Raw genomic sequence first — 22,818 nt, 5'->3', positions numbered from 1 at the left:
CTGCTCTGTGCATGGGGCATAAATCAGAAGGCTATCCCTGGCTCAAGAAACATGTCATCGCTGTATTCTTCACATATTGTTTCATTCCGGGTTGGAGTCCCCACCAAAGTACCAGAACATCCACTGGTGAGGCCATGTTCTCATTTATTAATAGGTCCTTTAAGGTCCAGCAGATGTTAAAGGGCTTCTGTCACCCCCCTAAAGTATATATTTTTTTTTTGGCTCCTTAAAATCCTTATGCTGCGATTTATCAATATATAATGCTCTTACTCATTTTCGTTCAGTAGTTTCTTCAAAAAACTGACTTTTATAATATGTAAATTACCTCTCTACCAGCAAGTAGGGCGGCTACTTGCTGGTAGCAGCCGCATCCTCCTTTCATAATGACGCCCCCTCCTCATGTTGATAGACAGGGCCAGCGAACGAGCTCGTCCTCTGACTGGCCCTGTCTGAGTTTTAAATCTCGCGCCTTCGCCGTACCGATCTTCAGTCGGCGCAGGCGCACTGATAGGACGACGCTCGCTCGGCCGCTCTTTCCTCAGTGCGCCTGCGCCGGGTGTAGATGTGACGTCATCGGTACGGCGAAGGCGCGAGGTTTAAAACGCAGGCAGGGCCAGCCAGAGGACGAGAGTGCTCGCTGGCCCTGTCAATCAACATGAGGAGGGGGAGTCATTATGAAAGGAGGATGCGGCTGCTACCAGCAAGTAGCCGCCCTACTTGCTGGTAGAGAGGTAATTTACATATTATAAAAGTCAGTTTTTTTAAGAAACTACTGAACGAAAATGAGTAAGAGCCCTATATATTGATAAATCGCAGCATAATGATTTTAAGGAGCCCAAAAAAAAATAATGACTTTAGGGTGGTGACAGAAGCCCTTTAATCAATCCAAAAATTATTTGGATGATGTTAGCTTGTGCTAAGGACCATTCTTATGGGCGATTCACAAATATTACTGCTTCATTCTGGTTTGGAGTCACCCACCAAAGTATAAGAAGATTCACTCGTGGGGCCATTTTCTTATTCATTAATGGGTCCTCCAGGGTCCAACAGATGTCAATCAATTCAAAACCTATGCTAAGGACCATTCTTTCCATATTTTCCAAAGGCCCACAGCATGCCAGTCTGACACTGGTTTCATATAAAAATAATAGTACTACTATAGTAGCAGCAAAATATGAACATTTGTATATATTTTTAGCAGGATGGGGCCTGTATTATTATTATTATTATATTATTATATTATTACTACCTATTGTACTCATCATCTCGGGTTTCTAACAGTTCTTTTTACAGAACCTCCGTCTTTTGATCCACGTCTTCATCCTATTCTGCTGTATCGTGTGTCATGTAATTAGCCATTTCATCGGCACATCAGATTAGTAAGATTTGTAACATTTGGCATACACACCAGAGGTGTTCATGCCGGCTCTTGTGCAATCTCTCGCTTCACAAGGATTACATCTAATGGTGAGGGTTTGTTTGCACAAGATTCATTTTAAAAGTACAGCTGGGTGAATGTGCGCAGAAAAATGTAAAGCATCACTATCATTTCAACGCTTTCTATAGAGATAGTCACAAGTGACTCAGCATGAATGCTATAATATATTCTACTAGGAGCTTGGGGTCAATTTCGTTCATGTGAAAACCCAATTCCTTTCTCTTTTTGCACCGTGATATATAGGTGTCTCACTTTAAAGAATATTTTACAGTTCAAGTGCATAAAAAAAGAAAGTTACGTATATTGTTTTAGATATAAATTATACAGTAAGTCCCCCCATCGTGTCCGGCCAGCTACTTCAGGATGGTATCCAGACACAACTGATATACAGTCAGGTCCATAAATATTGGGACATCGACACAATTCTAACATTTTTGCTCTATACACCACCACAATGGATTTGAAATGAAACGAACAAGATGTGCTTTAACTGTAAATACCCTCAGCTTTAATTTGAGGGTATTTACATTCAAATCAGGTGAACGGTGTAGGAATTACAACAGTTTTCATATATGCCTCCCACTTGTTAAGGAACCAAAAGTAATGGGACAATTGGTTTCTCAGCTGTTCCATGGCCAGGTGTGTGTTATTCCCTTATTATCCCAATTACAATAAGCAGTTAAAAGGTCCAGAGTTCATTTCAAGTGTGCTATTTGCATTTGGAATCTGTTGCTGTCAACTCTCAAGATGAGATCCAAAGAGCTGTCACTATCAGTGAAGCAAGCCATCCTTAGGCTGAAAAACCAAACAAACCCATCAGAGAGATAGCAAAAACATTAGGCGTGGCCAAAATAACTGTTTGGAACATTCTTAAAAAGAAGGAACGCACCGGTGAGCTCAGCAACACCAAAAGACCCTGAAGACCACGAAAAACAACTGTGGTGGATGACCGAAGAATTCTTTCCCTGGTGAAGAAAACACCCTTCACAACAGTTGGCCAGATCAAGAACACTCTCCAGGAGGTAGGTGTATGTGTGTCAAAGTCAACAATCATGAGAAGACTTCACCAGAGTGAATACAGAGGGTTCACCACAAGATGTAAACCATTGGTGAGCCTCAAAAACAGGAAGGCCAGATTAGAGTTTGCCAAACGACATCTAAAAAAGCCTTCACAGTTGTGGAACAACATCCTATGGACAGATGAGACCAAGATCAACTTGTACCAGAGTAATGGGAAGAGAAGAGTATGGAGAAGGAAAGGAACTGCTCATGATCCTAAGCATACCACATCATCAGTGAAGCATTGTGGTGGTAGTGTCATGGCGTGGGCATGTATGGCTGCCAATGGAACTGCTTCTCTTGTATTTATTGATGATGTGACTGCTGACAAAAGCAGCAGGATGAATTATGAAGTGTTTCGGGCAATATTATCTGCTCATATTCAGTCAAATGCTTCAGAACTCATTAGATGGCGCTTCACAGTGCAGATGGACAATGACCCAAAGCATACTGCAAAAGCAACCAAAGAGTTTTTTAAGGGAAAGAAGTGGAATGTTATGCAATGGCCAAGTCAATCACCTGACCTGAATCCGACTGAGCATGCATTTCACTTGCTGAAGACAAAACTGAAGGGAAAATGCCCCAAGAACAAGCAGGAACTGAAGACAGTTGCAGTAGAGGCCTGGCAGAGCATCACCAGGGATGAAACCCAGCGTCTGGTGATGTCTACGTATTCCAGACTTCAGGCTGTAATTGACTGCAAAGGATTTGCAACCAAGTATTAAAAAGTGAAAGTTTGATTTAGGATTATTATTCTGTCCCATTACTTTTGGTCCCTTAACAAGTGGGAGGCACATATGCAAACTGTTGTAATTCCTACACCGTTCACCTGATTTGGATGTAAATACCCTCAAATTAAAGCTGACAGTCAGCAGTTAAAGTATATCATGTTAGTTTTATTTCAAATCCATTGTGGTGGTGTATAGAGCCAAAAATGTTAGAATTGTGTCGATGTCCCAGTATTTATGGACCTGACTGTATGTGCAGAGATCCAGCATCTATACTCTGCATGCAGTGTTTTTCTATCCGGTGCTATTTGACATCAGGTGTCATCAGTCATGTGCCGGATGAATATGAACAATCCCATAGAAAACTATCAGTTCAGTGAAGTAGAAAATGCCGTAGGGGAACTGAACCGGATGGCCCTATATAGGTGGGATCTGGCCTAAAAAGCTGAATAGTTTTGAAAATATATTGCATTACTTATACTTTACTGATCTCCCTGTATTACAAGCCAGAGATGCCATTCTGTGGACTGTTATTGGAAACAGTCGACCGTCTAATAGTGTGACTGATCTAATTCATTTTTCATACATAGATTATTGGGCAGTGTCTCCAGGGAATATTCTGTGCAGACATTTAGCTAGCAAGGAATTTGGGAAATTTTAGATTTTAGGCTCCTCTGAAATAAAATATAATGTTGCACTCTATTGAAAACCGTAAAATAGTTCAATATGTTACATATTCTTTAAAAAGCAATATTCTACCTGCCCACATAGGGAGCTTAATAGAATCAAAGGATCCTTTCTGTATGAATCTATATGCAGTTTGCTCCCTTTAGTGCTTTCTCTGCGCATGCACAGAAGCAATCTCTGTACCAATGGATATAGCTGGGACTACATATTGTAATATAGTCTTAGGGCTGTTTCACACGAGCGGATGCCGTGCGTGACATCCGCTCCGTGAATGACAGCCAAGACCCGATGCAGACTGCAGAAGCACGGAGCATTAACATGACTGACAATGCTCCGTGCCTCTCTGTCATCTCTTTACTACGAAATCACAGTGACAACTTTATCTCACAGTGATTTCGTAGTAAAGAGATCACAGAGAGGCACGGAGCATTGTCAGTCATGTTAATGCTCCGTGCTTCTGCAGTCTGCATCGGGTCTTGGCTGTCATTCACGGAGCGGATGTCACGCACGGCATCCGCTCGTGTGAAACAGCCCTTACATTAATCAATGTGAGATGTGGCATTCCTTTATGTAATAGAAACCCTTTAAGCCTCTTTCACACAAACGATGCAGATTGTGTCAGGGTGCGTTCTGTCAAACTCGCACCAGTTCGCAAGCAAGTTCAGTCCGTTTTGTCTGCTATTGCGTTCCGTGTTTCCATTTTTTTTCCATGCGGGTGCAATCAGTTTTGATGCATTTTCCACGGAGCGTTAAAAAAAAAAAATGAAGACTTACAAACAACGGGCGTCATTTACTATTCTGAAATATGCCTAAATTAGGTGTATTCCAGGCGCAGATGGCGGTGCAACGGTTATAATTACCTGTATAGGACCAATCTATATCTTCAATTATTTTTCGCTGCTGTCTATAGCCAGATACCAAACCTAGGAAAGATGGAAACATATTTATGAGCATGGTAGGTTCATTGTCATTTCAGAACGGCTTCAAATTCAAAAACAGTATAAAAACCATTCTCATACTATAGTTTTAACGGTATACAAAGGAAAATACACGGTTACTTGCAACATACATAGTTTACGCCTATATGTGAGCAGCCACCTATTTATCCTTTTTTCTAAGCATGGAGAGTAAAATATGAATCCGTTTTAGAGAAATAATATTCCATAATAAGAAGTTCACCAAACTTGTAATGGTTCATATACTGTATGTCTATGCACAAATACATGAAAATACTATACAAGGGAATTATACTAAATCAAGGGAATTATTCCTAATTTAGGATAGTGTCTAAAGTAACACAGCCATTTATTCCAACTTGTACACAGCTTTTTTAGGCTTTATAGTCGTCATTAATGCAAAAAGGAAACAAAAATTCCTGATACAAATACAGTGGGGAAAATAAGTATTTGATACACTGACGATTTTGCAAGTTTTCCAACCTACAAAGAATGGAGAAGTCTGTAATATTCATCAAAGGTACACTGTAACTGTGAGAGACAGAATCTAAAAACAAAATCCAGAAAATCACATTGTAGGATTTTTAAATAATTAATTAGCATTTTATTGCATGAAATAAGTATTTGATCACCTACCAACCAGCGAGAATTCTGGCTCTCACAGACCTGTTAGTTTTTCTTTAAGAAGCCCTCCTACTCTGCACTCATTACCTGTATTAATTGCACCTGTTTGAACTCATTAACTGTATAAAAGACACCTGTCAATCACACTCCAACCTCTCCACCATGGCCAAGACCAAAGAGCTGTCTAAGGACACCAGGGACAAAATTGTAGACCTGCACAAGGCTGGAATGGGCTACAGGACAATAGGCAAGAAGGTTGGTGAGAAGGCAACAACTGTTGGAGCAATTATTAGAAAATGGAAGAAACACAAGATGACTGTCAATCTTCCTCGGTCTGGGGCTCCATGCAACATCTCGCCTCGTGGGGTAAGGATGATTCTGAGAAAGGGCAGGAATCAGCCCAGAACTACACATCAGGACCTGGTCAATGACCTGAAGAGAGCTGGGACTAAAGTCTCAAAGATTACGGTTAGTAACACACTACGCCGTCATGGATTAAAATCCTGCAGGGCACGCAAGGTCCCCCTGCTCACGCCAGCACATGTCCAGGCCCGTTTGAAGTTCACCAATGACCATCTGGATGGTCCAGAGGAGACATGGGAGAAGGTCATGTGGTCAGATGAGAACAAAATATAACTTTTTGGTATTAACTCCACTCGCCGTGTTTGGAGGAAGAAGAAGGATGAGTACAACCCCAAGAACACCATCTCAACCATGAAGCATAGGGGTGGAAACATCATACTTTGGGGGTGCTTTACTGCAAAGGGGACAGGACAACTACACCATATTTAAGGGAGGATGGATGGGGCCATGTATTGCGAGATTTTGGCCAACAACCTCCTTCACTCAGTAAGAACATTGAGAATGGGTTGTGGCTGGGTCTTCCAGCATGACTATGACCAGAAACACACAGCCAGGGCAACTAAGGAGTGGCTCCGTAAGAAGCATTTCAAGTTCCTGGAGTGGCCTAGCCAGTCTCCAGACCTGAACCCAATCAAAAATCTTTGGAAGGAGCTAAAACTCAATGTAGCCCAGAGACAGCCCTGAAACCTGAAAGATCTGGAGAAGATCTATAGAAGGAGTGGGCCAAAATCCCTGTTGCAGTGTGTGCAAACTTGGTCAAGAACTACAGGAAACGTCTGACCTCTGTAATTGCAAACAAAGGTTTCTATACCAAATATTAAGTTCTGTTTTTATATTCTATCAAATACTTATTTCATGCAATAACATGCAAATGAATTATTTAAAAATCATACAATGTGATTTTCTGGATATTTTTTTACATTCTGTCTCTCACAGTTGAAGTGTACCTTTGATAAAAATTACAGACCTCTCCATTCTTTGTAGGTGGGAAAACTTGTAAAAACGCCAGTGTATCAAATACTTATTTCCCCCACTGTATAATTCAGAATAATTTAGAAATGCACTTTTATATACCCCATTTAAAAGCAACTCTAAACCTCCACAAGGACTCAAATGGAGGGGGAATAAACTGGTACCAGATAATTCTGGCTTACCACTGGGAACAAGGGGTTTCATCATTCCTGGATCTTCTCCCCCACATCTACCTCCATATGGCAGGTTCAATCAATAGATATGCCCTGAATGTCTGATATGTCGGGTCCCACCTGGGACCCCATCATGAATGGAGTGCATGTTGTGCTCGTGAATGGGGCCCTGCTCTGAATAGAGAACATGCTCAGTGTGCTCTCCAATAATTGCTATGGGACTTCTGAAAAAAGCTGAGCCAGCACTTTGCTATCTTTGGAAGTCCCTCAGAAGTGAATGGAGAAAGCTGCTCATGTATGATGTGCTCTACATTCATGGCAGGGCACAATTCTAGAGCACTTCCTAGAGGTGTAACACCTACTGGAAATTGATGACATGACATATCCTATTAATATGGCATAAATGTCCAAGATAACAATATCCCTTTAAAGAGTCACTGTACTTTCACACAATTTAATTTAATTCAATAGAGACTGCTGTAACTGCCAAATTTCTGAATCACTTCATTTAAAAAATATGCCTGCATCCACCGGAAAAAAATCTGTAAATCATGGCCACTAGGGGTTTCACTTCTACTTAAGTTGCCCTCCACTGCCTGCTGTCAGGCAAGATCCATCCCTGGTAAGGCAGCATTCGCATCTGTGGCATGAGGATCCAGCTGGCTGATACGGCACAAATGCCAACTGTCTGTCAGACCAAAAAAACGTTGCATGCAACTTTCACCGTTGGAACCCATTATAGTTAATAGGCATCAGCAGTGATCAGTAGAATCCGGCAATGGGGGAGTCTCAGAGCTAGCTGAGATTGTGTGCCTGATAAATCAACTGCTTCTCTACTGCTTCTGAACATCACAGGAGCCTCCTATCTTTCTGTAAGGGCTCATGCACACAAACGTATTTTCTTTCCTCTTCCGTTCTGTTTTTCTTGCGGACCGTATGCGGAACCATTCACTTCAATGGGTCCGCAAAAACAACGTAAGGTGTGCATTCCGTTTCCGTTCCACAAAAAAGTAGTGCATGTCCTATTATTGTCCACAAATCAAGGTCCGAGGTCCCATTCAAGTCAATGGGTCCACAAAAAATACGGAACACATCCGTATGTCATCTGTATTTTGCGGATCCATACTGTAGAAATGCTATGCCCAGCCCATATTGCTCACTGCGCAAAAAACGGATCGCATACAGAAACCATACAGATATGTTTTATGGAATAACATATGATTTAAGGCTCTGTTCAATCTATCGTTGATGGGGCCCACCAGGGTTTCCATCCAGCCTACTTTTATTTTCACCAGCGAGACTAGTGCGTAAACAGAGCCTTATGACTGGTATTTTAATTGTCATAAATAATATATCATGTGTCAGGACATCCATGGTTGTACAGAATTAATTAGTGCCACTTTTAATAGATTACTTTTCATCTCCAGCTCAAAGGTAATGAAAATAATTGTAATCCTTTAATCACTGAGAACGGATAAAACTTGCCTACAGCAAAGGGGAAAAGATGATGCGGAGCATGTTCAGGACTCCAAGTAGAGTCAATTACCAATGGTAAAGTGGAATGTGGAATTCAGTTCACTGGTCTGTTAATCCAGTTTCTGTAAACTTGTTTTTAGCTTTTAATCTGCCATCACTTATTACTATGAGAACTTTAAACTTTAATCCATTTTATCATAAATTTCAGTATATGGAAACAGATTTTAAAGTATATATACACACTCATAATACAGTTACCAAATACCATGCAAGGACATGCTCCAATCTCCAGAACAGGGCCCCCCAAGTGAAGGGAGAACAGCTGCAAATGTGCAGCCACCCTCCACTCATTGCTATGGAAGATCACCTGGATGTGAATATCATTCATCTGAATGTGTCCTTATAGGAAGGGGTATACAATTGTTATGTTTACACATGATAACTATACCCTAAATTAAGCCAACTTTTACAATGCTATGAACAATTTCACTATACAGAGATGGAAAACAGGCTTCTGGAGTAGTCGCCCTGGTCGTAGCAGGAGGAGTAGAAGAAGTAGAAGCAGTATATTGGATTGACTTTTTTTTTTGCAGCTTTATTTTCCTCTTTCTACAAATATACAGTTGCAAGAAAAAGTATGTGAACCCTTTGGAATGATATGGATTTCTGCACAAATTGGTCATAAAATGTGATCTGATCTTCATCTAAGTCACAACAATAGACAATCACAGTCTGCTTAAACTTATAACACACAAAGAATTAAATGTTACCATGTTTTTATTGAACACCCCATGTAAACATTCACAGTGCAGGTGGAAAAAGTATGTGAACCCCTAGACCAGGCATGCTCAACCTGCGGCCCTCCAGCTGTTGTAAAACTACAACTCCTACAATGCCTTGCTGTAGGCGGATAGCTGTAGGCTATTCAGGCATGCAGGGAGTTGTAGTTTTGCAACAGCTGGAGGGCCGCAGGTTGAGCATGCCTGCCCTAGACTAATGACATCTCCAAGAGCTAATTGGAGTGAGGTGTCAGCCATCTGGAGTCCAATCAATGAGATGAGATTGGAGGTGTTGGTTACAGCTGCCCTGCCCTATAAAAAACACACACCAGTTCTGGGATTGCTTTTTAAAAGAAGCATTGCCTGGTGTGAATGATGCCTCGCACAAAAGAGCTCTCAGAAGACCTATGATTAAGAAAAGTTCACTTGCAGAAAGTTAAGACAAATTGTCTATAAATGGAGAAAGTTCAGCACTGCTGCTACTCTCCCTAGGAGTGGCCGTCCTGTAAAGATGACTGCAAGAGCACAGCGCAGACTGCTCAATGAGGTGAAGAAGAATCCTAGAGTGTCAGCTAAAGAGTTACAAAAGTCTCTGGCATATGCCAACATCCCTGTTGGCGAATCTACGATACATAAAACACTAAACAAGAATGGATTTCATGGGAGGATACCACAGAGGAAGCCACTGCTGTCCAAAAAAAACATTGCTGCACGTTTACAGTTTGCATAAGAGCACCTGGATGTTCCACAGCAGTACTGGCTAAATATTCTGTGGACAGATGAAACCAAAGTTGAGTTGTTTGGAAGAAACACACAACACTATGTGTGGAGAAAAAGAGGCACAGCACACCAACATTAAAACCTCATCCCAACTGTGAAGTATGGTGGTGGGGGCATCATGGTTTGGGGCTGCTTTGCTGCGTCAGGGCCTGGACGGATTGCTATCATCGAAGGAAAAATGAATTCCCAAGTTTATCAAGACATTTTGCAGGAGAACTTAAGGCCATCTGTCCACCAGCTGAAGCTCAACAGAAGATGGGTGTTGCAACAGGACAATGACCCAAAGCATAGAAGTAAATCAACAACAGAATGGCTTAAACAGAAGAAAATACGCCTTCTGGAGTGGCCCAGTCAGAGTCATGACCTCAACCCGATTAAGATGCTGTGGCATGACCTCAAGAAAGCAATTCACACCAGACATCCCAAGAATATTGCTGAACTGAAACAGTTCTGTAAAGAGGAATGGTCAAGAATTACTCCTAACCGCTGTGCACGTCTGATCTGCAACTACAGGAAACGTTTGGTTGAAGTTATTGCTGCCAAAGGAGGTTCAACCAGTTATTAAATCCAAGGGTTCACATACTTTTCCCACCTGCACTGTGAATGTTTACATGGTGTGTTCAATAAAAACATGGTAACATTTAATTCTTTGTGTGTTATTAGTTTAAGCAGACTATGATTGTCTATTGTTGTGACTTAGATGAAGATCAGATCACATTTTATGACCAACTTGTGCAGAAATCCATATCATTGCAAAGGGTTCACATACTTTTTTTTGCAACTGTATGTACTTTTAAGTTGAATTACATTTTCCCGGTACTGACTGGACCACTATATGTATATCTTGCTTTATAAACCTTGCTTCCTGTTCAGGATATAATGCATAAGAGGCATATCTGCCACTTAAAGGGGTTATCCAACCCCTGAAATGTGCCCCAATATGCCTAGGCCCCTCACACACAATATACTTACCATCGCTCCCCAGCACCCGCGTCACTCCAGGTTCCCGCTGTTTCTCCCCGTGCGCGGATGAAAACATCCGGTGGGGGGCACCAATGGCAGGCGGGGATGGGGACGAGCCTTCCTAGCATCTCGGATGACGCTAGGGAGGCTTGTCCCCGTCGCCCCCTGCCATTGGCTGCCCCTTTCCTGCCCGTCACCAGATGTTTTCATCCGTGCATGGGGAGAAGCAGTGGCGGCCGTGCGGGGGCCAGGAGCGACGCGGCTGCCGGAGAACGAGGTAAGTATATTGTGTGTGAGGGGCCTGGACATATGGGGGGGCATTTCAGGGGTCGGATAAACCTTTTAAAGAATTAATTGGAGTGTATATGGCCTGCAGGTCCGTGCACTACACTGGCAGAATGCACAGACAATGGGCTATATTTACTAATGTCAGTGCATGTAGATTTTGGCATAAATTGCACCAAAAAGTGGAGTGGTTTGGTGCATATAGGTTTAGAGAAAGGTTCTGCTCCTAGTTCAAAAAAGGGCTGTGTCTTACCAGAAAAGGTGCATGGCTTCGTGTGAAAAGGGACATGGCATATGATTCAACATTTTGAGGAACATTTATCAAGACTGGCATACCTATATGCCAGACTTGATCGCCCTGTGCTGGTGTCAGATGCCAGGCAGATGCCTCTTAATAAATTAGGTACATTTCTGTCCTGGTGTGCACCAGATACTGTACTGAATGCCCCTAGCTGGCATAGACTGTTTCTGGCGAAAATGATAGTAAATGCAGAGATCTGCATGAAGCCCCATAAAAACTATAATGAAATGTCCCTGTTTGTGCCAAAATTGCGCCACATTTCTGGCATGAAATTCTATCTCAAATTAAGCCAACCAATAGTTGGTATAAAGCATCCAGCCTGAGCCCCTGTGACAAATCTGGTGCAGGTCTACACTGCCTGTTCAAAGCCTCATTCACACGTCACTGTTTGGTCAGTGATTTCCATCAGTGATTTTCAGCCAAAACCAAGATTTGAGCCTCCGCAGACATAAGGTATAAGGCTAGGTCTACACGACGACATTTGTCGCACCAATGTCGCGCGACAATTTTTATAATGGCAGTCTATGGTGTCGCACTGCAACATGCGACTGCGACGCAACAGTCGCAGAAAATCCATTCGAGATGGATTTTTCAGCGACTGTCGCGTCGCAGTTGCAGCATATTTCCTATAAAGGACCCTATCTGGGAAGGGTTTATTATTACACAACTACTAATGCCTGCACGGCTACTAACCACTCTTGTCCCAGACTAATAAAACATAACTTTTACTTATCTTTAAAACTGGTGAAAGAATATTGTGAGCTACCTAAAGGGTTAAAAACACTGTGCCCCATGAGAATTGCTGTATGTAAGGGGTCGGTAATGTGTATAGGTTGGCGGGAGTGCACTAACACCGCTCAAACACACACCACCGTCCCAACTGTATGAACAAGGTTCTATGCTGTGCCTGATATCTACTTGGCCCCCGTATCTGGGGTATAAGAACCAATGTCAGATGAGCCTGATGGCAATGCGTGTTATTGTATCAAGCACATAGATCGCAGTAATAGCTCATGAGGGTCCAGCAGATTAAAAACCTAGATTCCGCCCCCCAACATGTTTCGCCAGCTATTTTGGCTTCATCAGGGGTATTGGGCAGTTGCCGCATGTTGCAGTGCGACACCATAGACTGCCATTATAAAAATTGTCGCGCGACATTGGTGCAATAAAATGTCACGCGACAAATGTTGCAGTGTAGTTGTGCCCTATCTGTCGTCGTGTAGACCTAGCCTTAGGGAAAGATTTGCACTTGTTTTGTGTTTAGAGCTGCACCTGGTTTTGGCTCAAAATCGCTGATGGAAATCACTGACTTTGTTAATAAGGGATCGTTCACATGGCCGTTGGTGTCCCGTGCCCGTATTGCGGACAGAATTTGCCGATCCGCAATACACATACACCGTTCCGTGGCCATTCCGCATCACGGATGTGGACCCATTTATTTCAATGGGTCCGCAAATCCGGAGATGCGGAACGGAACACTACGGAAGCACTAGGGATTGCTTTCTGTGGTTCCGTTCCTCCGCACCGCAAAAAGATAGAATGGGTCTGCGATCCCCATGCGCCTGCCCCACGGAAGGTGCCCGTGCATTACGGACCGCAATTTGCGGTTCACAGCATGGTCACGGGCTTCACACGTTCGTGTGAACGAGCCCTAAGGCATACAGCACATTTACGCCATCTATAGAATTAGTAAATCTGCCCCAATGTTGCATAAATTCAGCTCTGCTACAACACTGATTCACGTTATTGGAGAAGCGACATGCCTGCTACACCCAGGTGTCAACAAGGCTACATTCATGTACACCGGTAACCCAGATTATCTAGCTACTAATTCATTCTCTCTTCGCACATGTTGTTATAACCTTTACTTCCACAACAGACACGAGAACCCAATACTCACATGGATAAACACTACCATTTTCAACAAAAGTTACTGAGGTGTGGATTGCATGACTGGTGTACATCCTGTCATCAGGCGGGATGGAATCACACCCTACACAAGGTACATAATAGGCCTCTTCTGCTTATGCAAGAACCCGAATATTTTCCGTATTATTCTAGTGAGCTGTGATTTGCAGCCTTCGTCAGATAACATGTTTACGTCCGGTGTCTTCCTCTGGCTCAGGACCTGCCTTTCCTTCCAGGCACTTTACTCACATTTACTTTGACGTAACGCAGGTCTTCCACTTGCACAGTCATGTCTGAAAAGTTTTAATGCTTGGGGCTTAATTAAAAATAAAACCGGGAAAGCCTCCTTCGTTCAGCCTGGAACTACAGTATTAGGCACCTCTGAAGTAACTGAAATTTACTCATTCCAATCCTGTTTGTACATGTCGGTCATAACTGCCATTTCCATCTGTAGATATTACCAAAAACCGACACGAAAACATCCCCGAGTACTCATAAGCTTGTTGTCAGGGATCAGAGTGGACAAGAGTGTCGCTCTTTCTAAGGGTACTTTCACACTAGCGGTTTTCTTTTCCGGTGTTGAGTTCCGTCACAGGTTTTATCCTAATGGAGAGCATTCATCATGCATCAGGATGTCTTCAGTTCAGTCACTGTACGGTTTTTGGACGGAGAAAGTACCACAGCATACTGCATTTTTCTCTCTGGCCAAAAATACTGAACACTTGCCGGAATGCCAACATTATTTTCCATTGAAATTCATTAATGCCGGATGCGGCATTAAGTGTTCCGGCAAAACGGATCCGGTTTTCCAGTCTGCGCATACGCAGACCTCTAAAAATGCAAAAAAATAAATAAATACCGGATCCGTGTTTCCGGATGACACCGGAGAGATGGATCCGGTATTTCAATGCATTTGTCAGACAGATCTGCATCTGGATCTGTCTGACAAATGCCATCCGTTTGCGTCAGGATTGCCGGATGTGAAAGTACCCCAAGTAAAATTAAAATCAGACTTTTCTGTCTAATTCAAGAAAACAAATAATATTCTGTCATTATCGTTATCAAAAATGTTACATTATAAAATCACAATAAAGGTCCCGTCACCTCTCTTGACATGTCTGTTTTAGTAAATACTCGTATAACGCTACACTGCGCCCTGTTACTCTGGTACTCCAGTTGTTACTGTGTCAGTGGTGTGTACATTTTATGGGCCAACATAATCTCTTCACCTGCCAAGCAGTTGCCTCCAGTGGTCTGGCACCATGAATGCCATCAATGTTTATGGTGGCAAAAACCATTACAATCAAAAGAGGCAACAAACATATAAAATGAGAAGTAAAGTGCTGAGGAATGTGTTGATACAGCATAAATAAAGGTTACTACTTATTATATATCCTTAGTTTGCGCCTGCCATGTCCTATATGCAGGCAGCATGTTCCAGAGCAGGATGAGCTGAGCAGATTGATGAATAGTTTTGTTGGAAAAGATTCAGGAGATCATGCTATTTATTCATTCGAAGAGAACCTATCACTAAATAGTCAAAACTAGCTCCCTCCTGGATTTGCTAATAACTCCAGTGATTTTTTGGTTGGACCTCCCTTCCCCAAGATATTGTCCTCAGGACATCTGGCTCCCTGTATGTAAACTGCCAGTGGTTTGCTAAGGGGGCAGATACCTTGAGTCTTCTCCCGAGGTGGGTCATCATCGCTGTGACTCTGTCTAATTATCGAGACTATTACTTATCTCACTAGACCACACTGAGGACGCTGCCACTCTGATGCTTACTGGACGTCACAGCAATTAAAATCACTCCACCACGGTGTCACGACCATGGTCATGGTCGTGACTCCTAAACCGCAGGCTGTTGCCTGCGGTCTCGTGTGGTTGTTTCAACCACAGGTGAGGGCCGCTTGTATGTTGCCTCACTTGTGGTTGCCGTTGGCAACATGTTCTTAGTATGTACTTGGCAGCATAGCAGCCTGAGCTGTTGCTGAGGAGCTTGCTGCAATCTGCATGCGGTTGCACCTGGCAACCTGTCTTTGTAGGTGTGCCTTTTTATAGGTTTGTTGTGCACAAGGTTTTTGTATGTGTGCACGTTCCCTTTAAGTTGCGGTCTTCCCTTCCCTGGTGTGAGAAGGGTTAATTCCCTTCCTAGACTGTGAGCACTGTGTGGGTGTGGCTACTTGGGCCTATATAGCCTCTGCTGAGAGCAGTAGTCAGAGGGGTACTTCAGCCATGGTCTGCTGGAGTCATCCTCATACCTAATACCATCTGCCAGTGAGGGCCACCCTTGTGGTCATAGCTAATGTTATGTGATGTTTAGTCGATGTGGTTTTCCTTTTGTTATTTAATGCAGCTATGGATCTGGGTTCCTGTCTGTATGTGTGTTGGCTGTGTCCTTTTAAGTATGGTGTGGACGTCAGCGTGTCAGCACAGGGATCCAGTCAGCAAGGCTGTGGCAGATAGGTGGAACTAGTACAGTTCACCTGCCCTATCCATAGGTCTGTTTTTGTATCCCTTTTCCTTGCAGCTTGGCCAGTGAGACTCCTGTTTCTCCGTGTCCAGGAGGAACGGGCTAGCTACCCAGTTCCTAGCTCAGGGATCGGCGGAGGGTCAGTAGGGATCTGAGGTTCCTGAGCATGAGCCTTCCTACCTTCAAGGTCGGCTCATGCAGCTAGGAGTCAGGGCCAGATTAGCGAAGCTCTAGGAGGTGACCTGCTCCCTATTTCTGTCGTCCTGGCCGAGCAGCCACTAACATCTTCTGGCTTCGCACGGCTGAGGGTTTCCCCCATCCTCAGCCGTGACACTCGGGAGAAGACCTGCAGTTAATGTCCTCTTGGCAAACCACTGACATCTGATATCTTGGGAACGGGAGGCCCAAAGAAATAAGCACTAAAGTAATCATAGTGCTAATTCAGGCAAGTAGCGAGGCAAGCTTTAAGTAGAGACTTAAAGGGAACCTGTCAGCACCAAAATGGACCATAAACCGCCAGCAGTACCTTAAAGCTGTTAACATCCGGCTTCTAATGATGTTCTTGTGTAAGATATCTGAGGAGCATGATCGCTGTAAAACAACTTTTATTCCCCCGCAGGTCGTAGGCAAATGAGGCTTACTTGCTTAGAGCCTAGGTAAGCACGCCCCCTAACCGTCCCCTCTTTTGTTAGATTGACAGCCTGCAGCGCAGCCGGGATGGAACAAGTCCCGCGCATGCGCAGTGCGCCGCTGAAATCTGGCTAACAGCGGCAGCTGGAGACAGGATCGCGCCTTACCATGGAGCGCACCGCGCATCCGCAAGACTTATGCGATCCCGGCCACACTGCAGGCTGTCAAACTAACAAAAAAGCGGACAGTTAGGGGGCGTGCTTACCTTGACTCGAAGCAAGGAAGCTCACGCGAGATTTTATCTGTAGGTGCGTTTCTTAGGCCAAGCTAAGGGGCTTGACTCGGAGAAAATATGACTCTTCTTTGGTCAAGCATGTAAGATATGACTCTGTTCTGGCAGGAAAGCGTTATAGGGCGATAAAATAGGACAGGTTAGTCCTGTGAAAATTATGGATCAATCGCTGGGAACTATCAGAGTAAACAAGCATAAGGTACATTTGGTTTTATATATCAGAACATGGTGACAGGTTCCCTTAAAATACTGATAACCTATCCAATGTGCTTGGTATTACAGCTCAGCGCCATTCACTTGTATGTGGCTGAGCTGCACCTAAGCCACATGACTGATGAACATGTTGTCACTTGGCCTAGGGAAAGTTGAGAGAAGGCTGCGGCGTTACTGCCTTCTCAAACAGCTGATTGGCAGGGGTGTCAGACCCCTTCTGATCAGATACGGATGAGCTATCCAGAGGATAGATCAAAATTAAAATCTTGGAAATCCCCTTTAAGGATACATCTCCACAAAAAGCAGCATGTTATAGTGCAGGAGAAGATTAGCAAATTTATATATAGTAAATAGCTGTAGATTTTCCATACACCACCCCCGTGTACAACTATCAGTGACTGACAGCTATCTATGTATATATACACTTAAAAAAAGAATGTTCTCAATCACTGATAACACCTCCCCCGTGTACAACTATCAGTGACTGACAGCTATGTATACACACTTACACAGAGCATACTATCAATCGCTGATAATACCTCCCCATGTACAACTATCATTGACTGACAGCTATCTATGTATACACACTTACACAAAGAATACTATCAATTACTGATAACATCTCCCCTGTGTACAACTATCAGTGACTGATAGCTATCTATGTATACACACTTACACAGAAAACACTATCAATCACTGATAACACCTCCTCATGTACAGCTATCAGTGACTGACAGCATCTATGTATACACACTTACACAGAGAATGCTATCAATCACTGATAATACCTCCCCCATGTACAACTATCAGTGACCGACAGCTATCTCTGTATACACACTTACACAGAGAATGCTATCAATCACTGATAATACCTCCCCCATGTACAACTATCATTGACTGACAGCTATCTATGTATACACACTTACACAGAAAATGCTATCAATCACTGATAACACGCCCTTGTGTACAACTATCAGTGACTGACAGGTATCTATGTATACACACTTACACAGAGAATGCTATCAATCACTGATAACACGCCCCTGTGTACAACTATCAGTGACTGACAGCTATCTATGTATACACAGTTACACAGAGAATACTGTCACTGATAACACCTCTACTGTGTACAAAACAAGTCATAAAGAGCAGAGATAGAAATGTATAAATTACAGGGTTTAGTGAACCTTTTCCAAGAAAACTATATATCAATCTGCTCAGCCCCTTCTGTATTGTAAAATGTTGTCTTTGAATTGCACCACATTTCAGGGAGACAGGTCCTCTTTAAGGGTACTTTCACACTAGCGTTATTCTTTTCCAGTATTGAAATCCAGTAAAGGGTCTCAATACCGGCAAAAAACGCTTCAGTTTTGTCCCAATGCATTCTGAATGGAAAGCAATCCATTCAGTATGCATTAGGATGTCTTCTGTTCCGTCCCTTGTATGGCATTTGACCAGACAAACTTTTTTCCTGTCAAAATTCCGGAACACTACCGCACTTTCCGGATACAGCATTCATTTCCATTGAAATGTATTAAAATGCCGGATCCGGTACCAAGTGTTCCGGAAAATGCCGCATCATCGGATCCGGTTTTCTGGTCTGCGCATGCGCAATTCTTTCTAGCTTTGAAAAAATTGAATACCAGATCAGTTATTTCCGGATGATACAGGAAAGACGGAACTGGTACCTCCATGAATAAGTCTAAAGGATCCATATCCGTAAAAAAAAAGAATTCATTTGCATACGGATTTCCGGATCCGGCAGGCAGTTCCGGCAACGGAACTGCCTGCCGGATTCTAACAACGCTAGTGTGAAAGTACCGTTAATCTCTGCTCTTTATATAGGAGTCCAGAGGGTGGATACTTCTATGCACAGTAATACAGAGATAGCTGTCAATAACTATGTAGGACCACCACTAGACTATTAAGCACAGAAAGTACAGGGAAACTAAATACTTTGCCACAAAACTACAGTATATACTGTAGCAATCCACTCAGTTCTTCCTGCATTAAAAGCTGCTACCCACAGATCAGAAACTTGATAGACATATGTCTTTTACCAACAATACTTACTATATAACTATGTGACAGATACTCTTTAATTTAGCGGTGAAACGAATGCTGTATACAGCATTTGCAAAGAAAGAATACAACAAAGCACAAGTTACAAAAGTTTCTACTGTAAGCTCTTAACAATTAATGTCTCAGTAATTGCGCTACATATAAGTCATACGAGCGCAGTACTTCAAGCTTCTGAAATTTGAGTTGCCATAGTGATATCATTAAGTAGAACCTTGTTCACAAGAATTCATCCTACATAAAATACGTTGCTAAGTTACCGTACCTAAAGATGAACATGCCTTCAAAAAAGAAAATATGAGACCTCATACTTTTGTAATTTTCCACAGTAGTGCACACAGCATATTGCCTTATAGTTTTGACGCCATAGTGGCAGGCATTTAGTAAAGTGCTGTAGTGTGACTATAGGATGCCCTACCAAACACATGTTCTATAAGACATCATACTACCCATGCATAACCCAGCTGTAAGGTTAAACTCACGCCATATTTTTGCATCCTGTTGCAAGGTATTGATAAAAAGGTACCTTTAAAACAAGAGGTCCAAGGGTGCTTATCCTCTAGCATCCTGTTGTCATTGGTTCCTCCTGTATAAAAAGCAGGATCTGCTGGAATCCTGTTCTTCAATAACACAAAAAAATGAGCCTGCTTTATTTTGTATTCTATTGCATGTTGTTTTAATGGCAATTTGTTTTCCAACCAAAAAAAAAAGAAAAAGTACCCTTCATCAGGATGTGATCAGAAGCTTATACCCGCTCATGGCTGACCATCCCCTATCTCTTTACTGTTACCAGATTTTACTGCTATATGAACACATTGGCAAAAAAGGTCAAGCAGGAACCGTAACATGAGACCAGTCACCTTTCAAAAGAAGGTTCTCCACATGTGGGAGTGAATATTGACAGCCGGCAGCGCGGCCGGGATGGCACAAGTCCCGCGCATGCACAGTGCGCCGCTGAAACCCGGCTAACAGCGGCAGCCGGGGACAGGATCGCGCCTTACCAAGGAGCGCACCGTGCATGCGCGAGACTTATGCGATCCTGACCACACTGCAGGATGTCAATCTAACAAAAGAGCGGACGGTTAGGGGGCGTGCTTACCTTGACTCAAAGCAAGGAAGCTCACGCAAGGCGGAGCTGGGGAGCTTGACTCGGAGAAAATATGACTCTTCTCTGGCCAAGCATGTAAGATATGACTCTTTTCTGTTAATTAGTATAAAAGGCGGGAAAGGTTAGTCCTGAGAAGATTATGGATCGATCGCTGGGAACTATCAGGGTAAACAAGCATTAAGGTACATTTGGTTTTATATGCCAGAACATGGTGACAGATTCCCTTTAAATACTGATAACCTATCCAATGTGCTTGTTATTACAGCTCAGCGCCATTCGCTTGTATGGGGCTGAGCTGCGCCTAAGCCACATGACTGATGAACGTGTTGTCACTTGGCCTAGAGAAAGTTGAGAGAAGGCTGCGGCGTTACTGCCTTCTCAAACAGCTAATTGGCAGGGGTCCCAGGTGTCTGACGCCTTCTGATCAGATACGGATGACCTATCCAGAGGATAGATCATCAGAATTAAAGTCTTAGAAATCTCCTTTAAGGATACGTCTTCACAAAAAGCAGCATGTTATAGTGCAGGAGAAGATTAGCAGATTGATATATAGTAAATAGCGATAGATTTTCTATACACCACCCCCGTGTACAACTATCAGTGACTGACAGCTATCTATGACTATCAGTGACTGACAGTTACACAGAGAATGCTCTCAATCACTGATAACACCTCCCCATGTACAACTATCAGTGACTGACAGCTATCTATGTATACACACTTACACAGAGAATACTATTAATTACTGATAACATCTCCCCTGTGTACAACTATCAGTGACGGATATATATACATAGATAGCTGTCAGTCACTGATAGTTGTACACGGGGGAGGTGTTATCAGTGGTTTTGTATTCTATTGCATGTTTTAATGGCATTTTGTTTTCCAACCCCAAAAAAAAATAGAAAGTCTCTTTTTTGTTACCAGATTCTACTGCTATATGAACACATTGGCAAAAAAGGTCAAGCAGGAACCGTAACATGAGACCAGTCACCTTTCAAAGGAAGGTTCTCCACACGTGAGAGTGAAGATTTGCCCCAGTCTGTCCAAACCTAATCTTCATCCACTAACATATTCACAATCAAAGGGAAAGTCAGTGGCGGCAGCACTGCATTGTTGAGGGTTATCCACTACAAGCTTTGTCGTTCCGGCACCAATTTCCGGCGATGGAGCTACACCTGAATAGCTAATTGGTGGCAGTGCAGATTGTCAGCTAATGATGGCCTATCTTGACAAAGGCTGGACAACTCCTTCAAGGGTTTCCCTTTTTCTTCTTTGAAAGCTGTAAATTGGGACAATCCCAAATTAACTATAAATGTGTCCATGCACATTAGACTGCTCCAAACGGTTGTGTCTGGAGGCCTCCTGGCTCTCCCCCAATGGCAGATGTCAGAGAGGTGTGGGAGTGCAGCATGCATGTTTATGGTGGATTTAGGCGAAATAGCTGTCAGCAGAATGAGCATGTATTACAAGTTTAAAGTTCACAATTCAGCATATCTTTTGTTTCAAATACTATGACAACTGTAGCAATATAAAAAAAAATTGAGACTACACAAAATGCAATACACACAAAAACTCAGCAATTCTCCCATAATATTACCCAATAATTTTTTTCCATTCTGTCTCATATTTTATATCAAGTGTGAAAAATATATAAAGAAATGCTCTAATCTATAATCCTACTTTATGCTGTACGGCAACCCTCCCAAATCATCTGCTAACTGAAGATGGAAGGTATCCCAAGAAAATTAACACCAGAGTACTTTGTAACAAAGGGTTTATTTAACCAGTTCAAGACCACACCAGTAACCCACTTCCTGACAAGGCACATTTTCAGTTTTTTAGTACATGCATCTGAAAACCATAACTTTTTTTTTTCTGCTCGGCTATGTAAATAAAATTAAATTATGCCCCTTTACTATATCGGTGGTTTTGCTATATAGAATGTATGGGTTATGGTGGCTGGGGGTGAGGCTAGAAGCTGTGTTTCAGCGCATGGTGGCGTGTTTCTATTATTTTTTTTATTTTTTTTTACACTTTGTCCCCATAAAGTCATACAAGACCTTTGGGGAACATTTTAAATAATATTTTTATTGCTGATTTCTCCTGTATCTAGAGTTGACATTTTAGCCCCAGTTAGGATGCGTTTACAAACGGCAGATTTTGTATCAGAAAGTTTTGCGACTGAAAATCAGTTCCATTCATTTTAATGGGGCAGCAGGCACATGTATTTCTGAAAGCTCTATTAAGGTGAATGGAACTGATTACAGGGCGAAAACAGCCAGAGGCTTTACAATGCTGTAAAACCTCAATGCAGAGCTGATCTGGGTCTGCTAAGACCCAGCAGCCTGTGCACCCAGCCCCTAACGATCACATGACCACTTCCTGATCTCTATATATAGCACTCATTGGGGGTCATTTACTACCCTAAGGAAGCACAACGCAAAACACGTTTTGGGGTTGTTTTGAGGTGCCATACTGGCTGGGTCTGTATTACTTGCATGTGCAGTTTTGTATATCAATTTGGATGT

At 42.7% G+C, this 22,818-nt stretch overlaps 1 protein-coding gene across 1 annotated transcript in view; it reads right to left on the bottom strand.

Annotated features, from left to right (window-relative positions):
- The window catches only part of PTPRZ1 (protein tyrosine phosphatase receptor type Z1), a 276,086-nt gene that overhangs the window by 146,644 nt on the left and 106,624 nt on the right, over positions 1-22,818 (bottom strand). Inside the window, 1 exon segment of the mRNA XM_040411638.1 lies at positions 4,773-4,835. Within this exon segment, the coding sequence (XP_040267572.1) occupies positions 4,773-4,835 (63 nt within the window).

The sequence above is a fragment of the Bufo bufo genome, chromosome 1 (assembly GCF_905171765.1).
Source record: "Bufo bufo chromosome 1, aBufBuf1.1, whole genome shotgun sequence".
Lineage (NCBI taxonomy): Eukaryota > Metazoa > Chordata > Amphibia > Anura > Bufonidae > Bufo > Bufo bufo.
Note: the sequence above shows the minus strand (reverse complement) of the source record. Positions and strands in the feature narration are given on the sequence as shown.